The sequence below is a fragment of the Netta rufina genome (genome assembly GCF_964035555.1).
Source record: "Netta rufina genome assembly, chromosome: 1".
Classification (NCBI taxonomy): domain Eukaryota; kingdom Metazoa; phylum Chordata; class Aves; order Anseriformes; family Anatidae; genus Netta; species Netta rufina.
Window position 1 is genome coordinate 23,940,988 of NC_140123.1, and position 16,146 is coordinate 23,957,133.

Here is a 16,146-nt window from a genome sequence, read left to right on the forward strand (position 1 = left end):
GTTACACAGGAGTTATAAGGATGATGGGATTTATTTTCGTATTCTTAAGTGGGAATAAGTCAGAACAAGAAATAAAGAAAACCTATTGTTTCCATTTGAGGAGCTTCCATTTTTCCTTGTCCGGATTTTTTTGTGTGTACTCACATGGCATTGGCAAACAAGCCCGCCTAATGAAAACACACTGTCTTTTTGCCCACTAACTTGAATCACAGATACATAAAGCTTTAAGTATTGCACATGCCCTTTTAACACACGTAGTATTGTTCCTGCTGTATTCATCACAGTTTTTCCTTTTTTTTTTATATTTTCAAGATTCAGCAAACCGTTGTCCTTCCACATAATGCTAACGCGCACGTTTGGAATCAAATACACTTAACTTACTTTTAAGAGCATTACTGACTTAAAAACTAAATTGGGGAGCTCTTATCACAAAATCCCAGGCAAAGCCCGCACATTTCACGAAGTTTCCTTACCTTTTTTCTTTGGAAGTTCACATCGAGTTTCATTGAGGCGCACTTGTTCAGTGTGTTCAGTCGTCTACAGGGTAAAGCAAATTCAAAAGATTAGCTGCCTCTGATTAAAGGGCACGACTTTTCATAAGTTCAAAAGCTTTTCTCTTATCTGCCTGTAGGGTGCTAACTGCATACAACAGTCTTCAGAAAACGATACTGTTCATATTATTCCAGGCTATGAAACTACTGTGTTAAAAAGGCATCTTAGCTTCCCATTCCTTGACAGCTAGTTTTTCTATACTGCTTTTTTAATTCACAGACACTTAAACACTTAGCAAAGGAAACTGGCATAAACAAAACACCTGTGGTATACGGGGAAATGACAAGAGAATAAGGACATAGGTTGTCTTCTGCAGGAACGTAGCATAGTTGGTCTAAAAAGATTAAATGCAAATGTTAGGAGATTTCAAAGCACTTGTGAAAGACTAAAGAAAAAGTCAGTTTTTGATTCAGTTCCTCACTTTAGGCAGTTAATACATCCTTAAAAAAGCTAACATAAGAACTTTTAGCAATTAAACATTTTTTTACAGCTGATAGTTCCTTTCCTACACCAGTGGGTCTTATAGACAGGTTAACACACCCAAAATGTAACAGATTTAACATTTTTTTTAAATAACTATTTGTCATTATTTTTGACCATGAATTGTTTGTAATGATGTTACCAGGAACTCTGCAAGGCTTCTGCTCTTTAAATCCAAGGCTATTCCATGAAGATAACAGATTGAAATGACAATCTGATAAAGATGGAAAGTGAAAACGTGTGTGTCCATGTGCAGAGAGAGAACACAAGAAAACATTCTCTTTCAACAGCGGGCCTACTATGTTAAGCATAAATGCTTGGATTTTATTTATACTTACAAATCCTGATTCATGAAACTATCCATCTTCTAAAAGCAGAGGCTCAGAGTTAAATATGCTCAACTGTAAACATCTTCCTGATTTAGGGCTGAACTTCAACAAATATAGAAAGGCAGATTGAGGGAGGCATGTGCCCAAAACACTCTTTTGTGGGTTGCCTGTTATCTATGACGCCTTTGCAACAAGAGCTGCCCCTGTTGCTTCTGTGTCCCAGGAAGAGGCTGCAAATCTCCAGAACTGATAAAGTTTGAAATATGTGTGAGAAGTTACAAGGACATGTGAAAAAAGTATCTTATCTACGATATAATCTCTCATATGGCACAAGAGCATTACAGCATTAGCATACTCCTCCCTGTGACTTCTAATATTAGAAACCATTTCAAATTTTCACCACTTATAAAGAACAGGCTCACCAAATGTGGATATTCCTTAAAAAAAATCTTTCGCAAAGTACCACCTGCTCATCTGTAGATAAAATACTTCTCCTTAACTCAAGCCAATAAAACCCTTATGCCGTATCAGAAAAGCCCTATGCTCATCATATTTATGTGAGTATAATGCATGCACGAGCACAGCCTACATGTGTGTTAGCAATGTCCTTGTAATAAATTGCAGGCTTTGTGGCTCTGTAACGATATCTTCAGCCTTCTGCCCACAGATCCTCCTCCTCAGGGATTACATCTATCATTGCAAAACTCATCTTTTGCCCAAACATGGAATTCTGCAATGCAAAGTTGCATTTTCTTGGGGCTCCAGCTGAGTAATGTTCTGCTCTTCTTTTGAGTATAAAATGTTTAAATTTGCATATTGATATCGACTCCAAATATGTAGAGGCACAGACACCAGTTCAAAGGACTCCAACCCAACTTTGTATTTGTGGAGACAGCTTCCTCCGAGGGGTGAAAGCAGCTCAGATGTGAATCCCTGCATCTCTGCGTTAGCTGCCCTGTGCTGGAGGGACATCTTTTAGCTGTATTTCCACAATGATATGCTGTTGTGTGCAGAGCACTGCTGGGCTGCCTCCCACCAAACCTGGCCACTGCACAGCTGAGTCAAGACACTGGTGCTGTGGCTTTATATACGCCATTCTAGTCTGCACAATGAGCAACAACTGGCATATCTGGAGGTCTCTACAGTGGTACTCTCATTCACCTGAACACTGTGGAGTGCCATCAATTTGTATCAATCTGACCACAGCATCAACTGGGGTTCAGCCAGACCTCGGGCTGGGAAATCCTCCCTGGTCCCTTGAGCTACACATCCCACAAGGCTGAATGGGAGCAAGGAGTGAGCTAAATTGAACCCCAAAGGCTCAAAAATCCTGAGAAACTACTACCTCCTTTGAAGCTGCTTGTCACACCTCAGTCCTCAGCCTCCATCTCCCTCATCTCCATGACGGCAGGCTGGAGAAACTCCCCTGAGTAGGCCTCTGGCAGGTGATTTCTGCAACTGTTTCCTCAAGAGCTTATAAAATAGCCTTACACTTACTGCCTATTTGCACTTGTTAAGGTGAAGAAGATGTAGAAGGAAACATTTTACATGCAGGAGTCAGTGCTCCCTTCACTCAGTGTGATGCCACTTGCCACCTAAAACCACAGGAGCACGCGATGCACTTTAGGAGCAGGATGAGAGGAAAGTGACAGCCAGTGACTTAACACTTTGAAGAAAGTGTCATGGTACTTCTATAAAAGAGAGCTTCTTCTACAGCATGGAAAGGTTCAGAAAGCTCACGGTCGAACAAACAAAACCATCCAAAGCAATTGCTTTCCTGCTAACTGCATTAGTCTCAGCGGAGACCTGACAGGTCAGCTCTACCCGAGCGAATGTCGTTGCTTAAACTGAAGGCTTAGAAAGCCTCACCATTGTGCCGGCTGCTTTCTAATCTGGCTTTTCTGTGAGGAGCTCACTCCATCAGAAACAAAACTACTTCTTAATGGGAGCCAGGGGCTCAACCTCAGGTTTTAAATTTACCCATCTACAAAACAACGGCATGCTGTTTGGGGCTCTTCCAATGCTGTGGAAAGATTTGCCAGCGAAATTAGAGGTCTAATGATCAGATTTGTTAGCTTGCCTGGTACTAACAACTCCAATCAAAGCCAGTCTGTTTCGACTTCTTATGCCCTGTTGATGTGCCAGCAATGGCAGAAAGCTTTTCTCATCTGCTTAAAGTCATTAGATGACTGACAGCCAAGTCCTCAACAAATCTTAAAAAAATATATAAAAAAAAACAAAAGTCTTTGGCTACAAAAGGCTGTTACTAATGTCCCAGTCAAAGTGAGAGTAGCACTACATATGGGAAAAGGCTGATTGTTTCTAATGTTAACAAAACACAGAATCTGGACTTGAGAAAAGGCAGAAAAAAACAACAAAACACATTAAATTAACACAAAAGAAGTGGCTACATAGAAAACAAATCATCTAGGATGCATTTGAATGCTTGTCTAGACAGCTCTTCAGGAGAAGCCTGGAAAATGCTCACTATATGAAGAACTTCCCTGTTAATTGTATTTTTAATCCAGGTCATCACAGGTAAACACTATCTCTATGGTGAAACACCACCTCTATGTTGAAAAGCGTCCCTTGAGACAATACTTAAACATAAAAGGAGTAATTTAGGTGCCTAAACACAGGAGTCTGGTGCTATTTTAGATTCCCAAGAATATCAAGCCTGGCCTTCAGCTGCTGCAGGTCATCTTGGTCCAGCCAGCCCATAGAGAAGTCTGAGCTATCTGAGGAGATCTGAAGTGGCATTAGATACAGGTATTTAGGGCTCTGAATCCCATCCCCAGTGCTGTGCTTATTTACCCTTCTAGTGGAAGTTCATCAGAAGGAGGAAATCTCTGAGTTTTGCATCCTGTACAGCAGCACACAGCACATACAAATAAATACAATCTTGCAGCCAAGAACAATATGATTATCTGGAAAACCTCAAGGGTGACCTGTTGTCCTGCCTGAAAAGCCATCCAGATAAGAGGAAGACAACTTTAAGGCAACATGGAGCTCCATGAATTCCCCGTGATGTCCAGTGGGGAGGGCTGTCATGGACTGGCATGGACCAAGCAAACACATTTTATGGTTCTGTAAACTCCTCCCTGAGGGAAATCCTACTTTATTTCTTTGTTTTATCATTATCCTTAGCCGAGTATAGGTGCTGTATACACTGGCTTCTTGTGGTGTGATGAGATTTGGGAAGAGGCCATCCAACTCCTCATGCGGGGCTGTGCTGAAGACTGAATGCTGAAAAAGGGTCTTATCCACACTGGCAGGACTGGTGGAAGTTCGTACTGGCACATCCCTGCTCTGCCCATTTTATACATGAAGAAAATACGCTGTTTTCCAGCCCTATCATTTTTTATCATTGCTGCAACTGAGTGAAGCTACACACTCACACAAGGTGAACCAACTAACCAACTTGACTTGAGATCAATGGGAGCCATTCCACTGGCTTCAAAGCAGGGCTTTTCATGCCGCACGTGGAGAGCTGGGCTTGTTTCCTAACAGCATCCACAGCAATATAGCTCAGCAGATTGTGTTGACTACACAATCACCATTTCAAACTCTAATAGTACAGTATCTCATATACGGTGTCTTTTGAATTACTAACAAACTACCTAATAGATATGGACTATGGAAAAAGAGGCTGCTGGCTGTTTGGCACAGTTCAGGTTTTAAGAGCCTGGTGTAAGGCCCTATTATCATAGTAGTATTACATACTTATTCTTTATATATTGTCAGTGTATTTACATTAGTACAAAAAGTACAACATGGCTTGGCTTTTCCTCCTCACCCTCTTATCACAGCGGCCACAAAAGTTCCCAGAGCAGAGTCTGTTGCTGCTATTTTGGAAATGACACAGAGATCCAGCTATAAAATTTTCATGCCCAATTATTATTTTGGCAGGCTGACAACGCTTGCCTGCAGATTGCATGGCAATTTTCTATTGTTCGTTACTCAATAAAATCTGAATGGAATCTCTTGATAGGAAAAAAGATACGCCTCTAACCCAAAGGCCTTCAATTTGGTCTTTACTCTGCCAAATTTTCAAATGATACTGTCAACAGCAGGAGTGGTAGAATATCTCAAAAAGGTCACAGAAATCTTTTACAACTGGGAGTCTTAGGCTTTCTGACTAAAGTACTACCAGCTGCCTTAAAAAAAGAAAAGGTTCCTCTGCATTTGTGGCTCTTATTTTCTTCTATACTGTAATGTCACAGAAAACTGATTATAAAATGGGTTTAAGAGTCTGATTTCAATCCACAAGAGCAGAGAAATTCAGTGTTTATGCTAGAACTATTATAGTTCAGAGCACTCTAGCTCTGAACTATAAGATTATCCTCCCAATAAAATGGAGAACCCCACTTCGTTCACTCCCATGGCCTCAATGCATTGTTAGTCAATGTGAAGGCTTGGTCATGCATTACTTTGAGTGCAGTGGGAATTTTGGATGTATGAAGAATGGATGTTGGCACCCAACCTGGCAATCTGTACTTGCAGAAATAATAACCAACCTTTTCTTAGCTTTCTGTTTCAGAAAAGCATGTCACAGCCCGCAGCTCTTTTATGCCATACTGGCATGTACCTTATAGTAACGCCAACACAGAACAAAGCAAGGGTAGAAGAGTGGCCACCGTGGTTGGCCGAGCTGTGAGGATTTACAGTATACTGCAAACCTTGGAAAAAGTTTGTTTTGTAGTTACAGTAACAGTTTGTACTGGGGGGAGTGACTGACTCTGTTTACTGTTTCTGATGAACCCGAAACTTGACCTTTGGCACAACTGCTTTTTACGGGTCACTCTCAGTTAAAAGTTTGGAACTCCTGAATTACAGCAAATTAAAAGTCTGCAATCTGAAAACATGACTCTTCCATCTCTATAATCTGTATATAATGCTTCTCTTTCTACCTGACTCATATAACAGGTGTCATTCTTTCTTAGATCTTAGCTGTTTGAAAGCACCCAACAAAAATTAAAGCAAATGGATGTTGTCTTCAGAATAAAATAATTCCAGAAGAAGTTACTGGACAGTCATGAAAACGTTTACCCTTAAATAAAATAATTTGGCAAGGTCTGTCTCTAGGCTTGTGTACTGTAGGTCTCAGCAGTATCATTTGATTTAGGCTAATATAAAGCATTGTCATATCAGTACACCTTTCCAGCTGCTAGTTTATTTTTCCAAAACCTCACATTTCAATAAAAGAGAAAAAAACAAACAAACACCGAAGAATCTCTAGCTGTTCAGCTCACAAAAAAATCCTCATTAATGCAGACCCAGTGTAACCATTGCAGGTATATCTGTGAGTCTACAGGAAGTCTGGAAGAGCAAGAGGTGCTGTCACTTAGCTGAGTAGATGTTGGATGCTTCTGACTGTAATTGCAGGACTACTATTGCTAATTATTTCAGAGAATAAAGGCTGGGGAAAGTCCCAGAGCTATGCAATGACTGCCACTCACTGTTTGCTCTCCTAAGAATGAGAGAAGGACAGGAATAAATGCATTTTTGTATAGTGCTTCAATTTTATAGAAAAGGGTGGGTGGAAGAGATCTCAACCTTCTACCACTTCCAATTTCCTAGACTACAGCAAGGTAGTGCCAGACTAAATTAGTGGTATGTATGTATGTGTGGGAAGAAGGTTTCTTAGGTATGGGAAATCCCTCCCACCAGGTCAGTAGGTCAAGCTTGTAGTTATTCCACTCCCTGGCATCTTTGAGAACAATCACTGTTTTTATTATAGATTTCTTCTCAAACACAAAGGCTACTACATGCAGAAAGATAATATTCTTTTCCTCATGTCTGTAGTAAACAAATCAAGAAGCAACCTGCAGCAAGGAAGTTTTGGGAAAGCATTCTGACAGCTATGCCCAGAAATCTTCTGGATCCTCCAGGAAGGAGGGCAGGTCCTGGCCTGGAAAGAGGGACTAGATTAACTGTTTTCCAGCCCTACTTTCTGTCACTCTAGGAAAGCCTATCTGCAGTCCTCCATCACAGGCTCATTATCCCTGCACGCACAGTGTGATGTGCAATGGAACAGCACATACTATCTGTTGCAGAAGGGGAAATAGAGTTTTGTCCAATTATTTTGATGCTGGTGTTGTGAAAGTTTCCATAACATGTAATAAGGCATGTTTGGTTAGGGGCCAGATGCTCCTTTGTCCTTACTGAAGTGGTGTGGAGCAGAACCCAGCTTGAGCTGAGCGCAGGAGAAATAAGGGGAACAATGCCTCTGCAATGTGGTTTTGCAGAATTACCACAGAATTGTAGCTTCCTAAGTCCTGGGGGACAGTACTGGAGCAACGCAATGCAGTACATTCATCAAGGACAGAGTATAAAAAGCTAGATAAACAGCAAACACAAGCCTTCAGGGAGGGGTAGACCAATGACTGGTTGTAGTAGCTGTAGCACTGTGGGGTTCTGGTCCCAGTGCTGTTGGCGAAGCCAAAAGGAGAGTACCAAGGGAATTACAGCAGACTGGGAGCCATGCTTGCTGCCAGAGAAAGTACTTGCTGAATTGCCTCCAGTGAAGTTTTATCTTTTTTGCCGTGCTTGGACATAGAGCTGTTCACGTGCAACTCAAATACGACTCCTTCATTTATTCAGGATTTCCTTGTATCGATGCTGTTTTTTGTTAAAATGAAGGTGTTTCAAATCCACTGGTTTTGGACCCTTAATCTTGCAATGTTTACTATGAGCGTAGTGGAAAAACTCCTTTTTTTTCAGTAAGAGAAATGAATTCAGAATGGTATCATTTTAGATATCATTGCTTAATTCACACGGATAAGCAAACATCTTTTCTGCTGGGCTGCTGTGCTAGCAATAACAAACCAGCTCACTTTTTTACATTATCAGGAAAGAAACTTGAGGTGTCATTTACCTGCAAAGAGGTTCTACAAGGTCCTTGTCAAGAAAATCATGATCTCTCTTTACTGCAGCAATGTCAATGGGGAATTGGGAGTCTATAAAAGGAGACACAATATTAAGATGACTGCTTGCTCTTCAAATGAAAATACATTGTCTACATCAAAAATGTTTTGCATGTACTTGCTTACTTAAATCTAGCATTACTGATTTCACTCAGGTCTGGTTCTCTTCCAGCTATATTGGTGACTCTTCCAGTCACCTTATTATTTCTTTTCTCTTAAATGTCTAGCTGAGCATCCTGTGCACCAAAGAGACAGCGACATTATTTCACTTTGGCTTTAAAAAGATGTTCAATTGTTTGCTGCTCTTTCTAGTGCCTAACACAAATGAATGAGATCAGAGAATTACCAACACACGCATTATCCACATAAGCAATAAGGTTCCCATTCCCATCAGAATGACTTTAATGAATTGCTAGACAGACTCTAGAAACATTTTGAGCTTTTTTTGCTTTTAATACAACTCCCAACAACGATGTTTTCAGACAAAGGGATACTCAAGTAACAAGCAAAAAACCGAACTGAATTATAACCCCCAAAACTTGCTAAAAAGCCAAACTGGTGTGCTGGAAGCTGACACTTGTAATGAAAAGTGACATGGCTGCAACACATTAGTGGGCTTCGTAGCAGCGGGACGGGCTCCAGCGCGGTGGCTGCGCTCCAGGCTGCTCTGCCATGTTTAGGTACCGCAGTGGGAAGCTGGGATAGGGGAACTGCAGCCAGCATTTTCAGACACTAGTGCTTAACATTTACATAATAGATGCCTGTAAAAATGACCTTGTTTTCAGAGACGCTGGCTGTCTAGAGCACGCATTGGCTGTATGGGAACTGTGGGAGCCCAGCATGGGCTGCATTTTGGAAGGAACATCCCTTTGAGATTGGCAGGCAGTGAACTCTCCTTTCTTTATGTGAGATACCCTGACTATAACACAGACACAAAAGGTACTGCTGGGTACCCAGGGACTGTGATAGGGACGTCTATGTCAGCTTTGGTCAGGTTTATTAAGCTTAGTTCCTTGCTGCTTTAGCAGAGCCTGCCAGGTTCCTGTGGAGCCAACTGAGCATCTCTGCACGGCTCTCCCCAGTGCTCCCAGTCCTTGGGCACCCTGCCCCAATGGGACCCAGCACTGGAGCCTTGCAGGACCTCAGCTGGCCCTCAGGAGGTGTCCTCGGCACCACGCTTCCCACCGCTCCCAGCTCCGTGGAGCTGGCTCTGACCCGCGAGGTTTCTTGGCTCCATGTGTGGAGCTGTGCTGCCTCCAGACCCAAGCTGACCCTGGCCGGTGTCCAGCGGGGCTTGGCAGAGCTGTGTGTTGGCTAATAAGCCCGAGCGGTCCTAAGCTGGCTCTGTGTCTCTGGCAGGGGGAATAAGCAGTTTGGAAAAAATGAGGATCAGCTGCAGTTTCCCTCTCAGCACTGAGCTACAGAGAGCAGGAAAAAAATGACTCCTAGTCCCCAAATTGCTCCTGAAGGCACCAGCAGTGTACATGCTCGCCCTGTCCTCCAGGACACCACTTCCCTGAGGATGACTGTCCATCACCCACCCACTCCAGAAACAGCTAGGATGGGGACATGACCATTCGCTTTGAGCTAGCACTGCAATATTTGCTTTTCTTGCTTTGCAGGGAGAGGAGGACAAACGTAAAACACAGCTCAAGTGATTCACTTTTGGTAATTTTGCAGAGTTTTCAATTTCATTTTCAGTAAGACTGAAATTTTCAGTAGCTTTTGATATCTTCAGTCTTGTTTTTGACAGCTCAGGAAGTTTTTTTATTCATTTTTTTAAAGACCTATGCATTTATTTTTTTTACTTCTTTTTGTTAATCTTTGAGGTTTACAAAAATTGCGTCCCCCTCTTTTCTTCCATAGCCATGAAGGCAAGAATCTCACTTTTCTTTAGGCATTCATACGACTCCAGCAGCTGAGGCTTTGTGAAGCAGCCAGACACGGCGATAACTCACTCAAATGCAGAGCTGGCCGACTGCAAGCTCTCCTGGCAAGGGCCCAGTGCACTTTCAGTACTGCACAAAGAGCAGAAAAACCCACTTACCCTCGTAGAACTGAGCATACTGGGGAAATCCAGCTGCACGTAACCAGTCACACGCTTCCTTTGCTTCGATTTCTGAGGAGAAAGAGAAAAGAGAATAATTCACACGTTGTTATTTTGCATTAGAAGCATTTTGATTACAAGAAAATGGCAAGGAGACTTGGTAATAGCTGCTCCCTGCTTAAGAGCATTGTCATCGCTCTGAATTATTTTTTCACGGCATCAGAAAATAAAATAGAGCCCATCAAAGAAATCCACCTGACTCCATAGGGCTCTGGGGTTTACACAGCTATTTGGTGCCTGGGATGAAGACACCAAAGTTTTAATCACCTCCACGAGGACAGAGGGCTGCTCAGCCAGGTTTGTCGTCCTGTGTCCTATCCTTCCCCAGGATGTTGGGGAGAGGGGAAGATGAAACAGGGTGGAAATGGAATGACAGAGAACATGCAGTGGGTTTTCTCTTGTTCCGACACTTCTTGCAGAGAAAAATCACACTTGAAAGATGCTGAATGGTCTGGACAGGGCTAGTGTTACTGAAGGGAAATTGCCCAGGTAGGATGCACCTTCCTACCTCTAGCCATCTGAACTCAATTATGTAGAGTCCCTCCACAGTCAACAGAGAGACAGTTACTTGCAAAGGGTGCTTCATTTCACCTTAAAGTAGTGTCTAAAATAGATGGGATAAATCACTTACTGACAAGGCCTTTCTCTTGTGGCTGCTAATAGAGGAGGGATAAACCACTGCAGGTATGTCTATGCAGCTAGATGGAAACAGAGACAGTGACTGGCAGCACTGCATCCCAGACTACTCACTCTTCTTTCATTTTAATCCACTTTTGAGCCTGTTTGGGACTGTTTCAGTTATCTTTCTTCAAGACAAATCTTTTCTTGAGAAGGCCAGTGTGAAGATGAATTAATTTGTCTCATCTTCTCCCCGGTTCTCCACTATTTAGAAGCATAGACATAGCTTGTGCTGGACTAGGCTTCCACTTCCAAGCAGAACTCACTGGGTTTGATGTATCCTGCCCACCTGGAGGAGGTGCTGGGATGACCAGAGAACAGCATCTCCTTAGCTGGGGGTGACAGCAGAGATAGGGGAGGATGAGGGAATGCAAGAAAGCCATGTTCTAGACAGTGACTACACTCCCTGACTTCTGCAATGATCTGTGCATGTTGATACTAGGGTCACTTGATTTTTGCCAAGCTCCACGAGATCATTTTACTGAGACCTGAGAGCACTGCACCAGGTCCATCTCTGCCCTGCCACGTGGGCACCCACGCTGCCTGCATGTGCGGCTGCTCCCACAGCCATGGGAAGAACAGCAGAAAACATAGAAACAGCCAGATACACGTGGATTGACAGCAAAACCTGGGCAATATTTCCTTTCTGCTCAGATCTAGACCGGGATCTACCACCTGGCTGGTTGTGGTTTACAAAATCAAAGTCAAAACACGTGCCTGCATCTCTTATATTTGCAAAATTTAGATGTGTGTCGGCTAAGGAATGGAGTGTGCAGGTGTTGAAGAAAGGAGACATTTATGTTGCTTATTATTCGAGCTGAATGAATCAATCAAGGGTTTGGGCACATTTGCAGTTATAAAATCCAGGCAGCCATAATATGAAAACCTAAATATAAAACAAGCAACGGAACTGAAAGAATAAAATCAGGCTCAGTTGCTCTTCTGCATGTTTTGCCTTGCATGCAAAAAAAATGCCAGTTGTAAATCTGCTTTGTACTAAAATGTATTTTTATAGATAGGGAATGCTGGCATGAATTTTTCCCCGTGCAGCCCCATTCAAACAACTCCTTATATCCCTAATGACTTTACCCACTGCAGCTCACCATAAAACCTGCTTTGAATACACTCTCCAGTATGTGACCCACACACCTTTTTCTGATCCTCTAAACACTGAACCACACCAGCAAATTTTGTTGCAGAAATAAAAATTCAGAGTGTAAGGCCTACTTATCAAAAGCCCAATTTCCCAAAGATGATGAGACAGCCAGGAACAGCTCTGCAATGGCAGCAATCATTAGCAGTGCTGAAAAGGATTTACCACCAGGTCTTCATTTGCTTTGACATTAGCTCATGTTAAGGCCAAAAAATGGAGTATGAAAGTACATTCAGTTCTTAACACCGCACAAAAGAATGAGCAGCTTACATAAAACGTGGCTCTCACTACTGCACATCTGTGTGCCTAAAGTACATCTCTATTATGTTCCAGTGAGGCTGAATATTTTTATTAAATGCTTGGAAAAAAGACAAGCCTTTATACTCTTTCTTTTGCTTAATTCAATCTCATGAAACACAGATGAATCAATCCCATTTCAAAATGTATTTTACAACTCATAACAGCTGTACGTACATTCTAGCTTCATCTGGCCTGGAAGCACAACTAACAGAGGCTGTGGGTGATGGAGAATGCTACCATTTAATGCTCTTATATGCTTATCATATTTCAGTGTTTTTTGCAGTTGGCTGCTCAGAGGATCTTGCTGAGGAATCTTCCTGCAGACCAAGTGAGGTCTGAAAAATCTCAGGTTGCAGTGGGTGAATAATTATAGGGAATAAGCAAGGAAAGAAAACCTCACCCCTTCAGTTTTTGTTGGAGGCTATTGTTTTTAGAGGCTGTTTGTAACATACTGCAGCCCACTCAAACTGAAAATGATTAATGGAGTAACTTCTGCCTTCAAATCTTTGACTCCATCTCCTCCATGAAGGCATCTCTTGGGAGTATTCTAATTTTCTGAATGATTGCCTCAAAAAACAGATTCAGTCTAGAACAAGATTTGCTAAATCAGCTTCCAGCACACTGAGTCTCAGACACGGATACGGGTAACGCCCAGTTACCTCCCTTCTCTCTTATCTTTTCTAACTAAATGATTACATGATTGTCTTATTCAGAGGACAGCTTTGCAATGTGCTCTTGGCCCAGCCAAAAGGATGACTTTGTTCACATCAGCGAATTTCTTCTGGTTAAAGGCACCTGTTCCAGCCATTCCCCTCTTGGCTGGTAATGTAGTTTGAGTGAAAAGGCACGAACAAGTATTTGCTCCTCAGCAGAGACAAGAGGTGATTTCTATTATCTCACTCTGGGCATGTAATCCAAGTTTTAGTTCAGTATGCAGTACAGATTTTTTTCATTACTGGCTATTGCAATGCATAAAATACAATTTGAGATGCTCAATTTAACATTCTCTTTCTGTGCATACACTCTAATATTTGCTTTTTGCTACTTGCTAGTTAACCATCAGCAAAGACTTATTTGAGAAGAGATGAGTACAGCACCAGAAAGATGTTATTGAAGATTTCAGTGAAGGGTTGCAGAAATAACTTTTCAAAGCATTGGTCTAGTGCTGCTCCCATGTCCAGGCTACTGCAGGTGTCAAAGGCAACCTGCAGTAGCTGTGCTGTCGTGGTGCAACCCTGCAAGCACCTGGAAAGCCACGTGTTCACAGGTTGTCTACAGCACAGAGAAGGGCTATCACACTGAGAAGAGATCCTAGATTTGTGCTTAATGCTCACCAGGAGCCACAGCTTCTCCCAGAATCACATGAGCCCTCACCAGCCCAGCATCTGCCCCAGGGACAGCATCTCCAGGATGCTGCTTAGGGAATTTGGGAAAGTGAAATTGTGGGGTGGCATGGCCCAGAGTGCACATGATGGTGAATTTCTGCTTATGCACTTCCATACTGCTCTTCTGACTGAAAAAAAAAAAAAGTAGTGGATAATTTTCCTACTGCTTTCCATTTGCTTAGTCGGCAGCTAATGGCAATGGCTCATTAGTAAGACTAGGTAGCAACTCAGTCACAAATACTGACGTGCATCAGTATGTCTCACAGAACTGGAGTTATCAGTTTGTTTTTTCAGCTTTTAGTTAAAGCTTGACAAGAAACAGGTTTCTCTTTCCATTACTCTTTTCTACTGGTAACAAGTTATAACTGATGTTCACACCTTCAAAAGTCCTCCAGCCCCACTTGTGGGGAGATAGAATCACAGAATTGTTTAGATTGGAGAAGACCCTTAAGATCATCAAGTCCAACCATCAACCTAACACTACCAAGTCCAAAACTAAACCATGTCCCTAAGTGCTGTGTCCACAACAATGAGGTTGATGACCTCCTTGTGGCCTCCATTTACCAGTTTTTTTCAGGAGGTGTGTGCAGAATCCCCTGTGCACAAATGTCACTGCTGAGCTTCCTCATGTCTCTCCCCAGAGACCCCCCAGAAGTTGCCCCCTGCTTCACCAAAACCTATCAGTGCACATATGAAATCATCAGCTTTATATTTTGTCACACTCCTCTTTGATCAGTCAAGCCATTGGGTTTTGCTTTTTTATTCCTTTGGGATTGTTTCTCCATTTTCTTCCTGGAGTTGTCTCACTGCATATTAAATTAAATACTTATCAGAGATGGAGATATCACACAATAGGGATTGAAGTGCAAATCTCTTATCCATCTTTTGATTTATTTAAGATGTAAGTAGAGTGAAACAGGGAGAGGTTCATCCAGGAAACTAGACAGATGGTGATAGCACAGCTGGGATGTGGCTTCAAGCCCATGCTGGGCGTTAAGCAGGTTTGCGCTTGTGTCCCACACACCCTGTGAGTGCTCTGGGTATTCTGGGGCTGAAACGGGGATGGTTGCTTGCAGTCTTTCTCTCTCCCAGTACTTCCAATCCCACACAAACCGCTTGAATGGTGCCCAACACCAGAAGGAAACTCCAAGAGTTAGCTGTCCTTGACAGGGACATCCTACCCTGCCTGCCCTCACCCCACTGACTCCTTCTGCTTCCTTTCGTGACATATCAGCTCTTGGCCAACCCACTGGAGATCTAGCTCAACCCTCTAAGCTGGCAGAAAATTAACCTCCAAGGGTCTAACTTAGTCCACATTTAGCTGCATTTTAACTAGCTGAAGAAAATCAAACCATGGGGACAGTCCTTCCTCACATGAAGAAAAGCAGAACTGTCTAAAAATCTGTTGGGTTAAAATTGCTCGGTCAAGAAAAAAACATGTGAGTAAATTCATTTTACAGCTTGGGACCTTATCACTGTCCATAAATATCAGTTAGTACAGTCATTTAACTTTCCCTATCCGGACATCAGTGATTGTCATCTTATTTCTGCCTTTCTGCTATTATCCCTCTGTCTCCTCTGTGTTCTCTTTCAGTGTTTCTTTTTTTTTTTTTTTCCCCATATAATTTTAATTTAAGATTCAGATATCCCTTTGCACGATGTAGCAAAAGAAATTGCAACAAGAATAAATAAGGTACATAATTACCTCATCTATTGTGTTTATGTCAGCTTTATGCGTGATAACCTTTATTATTCATCTGCCTGTAACAAATCACTATTTATGCTCTCTTTTTTATTTCCCCTATATTGCTCACCACTTAAATCTAATTTACTAGGTTAAAGCTAAAATATCTGGGAGTGTTAGTGAAAACCATTGATCAAGTCATTGGAAAGGAGCCTGTTTTATGGCGCAGCCACATCAGTGAGCTTCACTGGAAACCAGAAGCTGGTCTGTTAGGTAGAAAGAGGTCTCAGGTCTCTTTTTGAGAGGTCTCTTTTGCAACTGTTGTTTGAGGCCAGATAGCAACACCTTTTACCCTCAGAGTCCCAGTGGACACGTGTGAAAAGTGAGCCAGTGACTACTACTGGGGACGAGACTTTGACCATGCCTTACACCTGAGGCACTCTTGGGGCAGCTGTACATACTGTGTGGGGGAGCTTCAGCCTTGCCTAGCTGGTCTTGATGCTTCATACACCCTCCAAGTCACAAATAAGCCACATCAGCAGCCTGACATCT

The 16,146-nt window shown here is 42.4% G+C and overlaps 1 protein-coding gene across 2 annotated transcripts in view; it reads right to left on the reverse strand.

The window, feature by feature from the left end:
* Positions 1-16,146, reverse strand: part of STARD13 (StAR related lipid transfer domain containing 13) — a 221,867-nt gene that overhangs the window by 31,032 nt on the left and 174,689 nt on the right. For both annotated transcript variants that reach the window (XM_084304217.1, XM_084304218.1), the window contains 3 exons: positions 10,335-10,406; positions 8,239-8,320; positions 474-537 (listed from right to left, as the gene is read on the reverse strand). In XM_084304217.1, the coding sequence (XP_084160343.1) occupies positions 474-537; positions 8,239-8,320; positions 10,335-10,406 (218 nt within the window). The remainder of the gene's footprint in view (positions 1-473; positions 538-8,238; positions 8,321-10,334; positions 10,407-16,146) is intronic.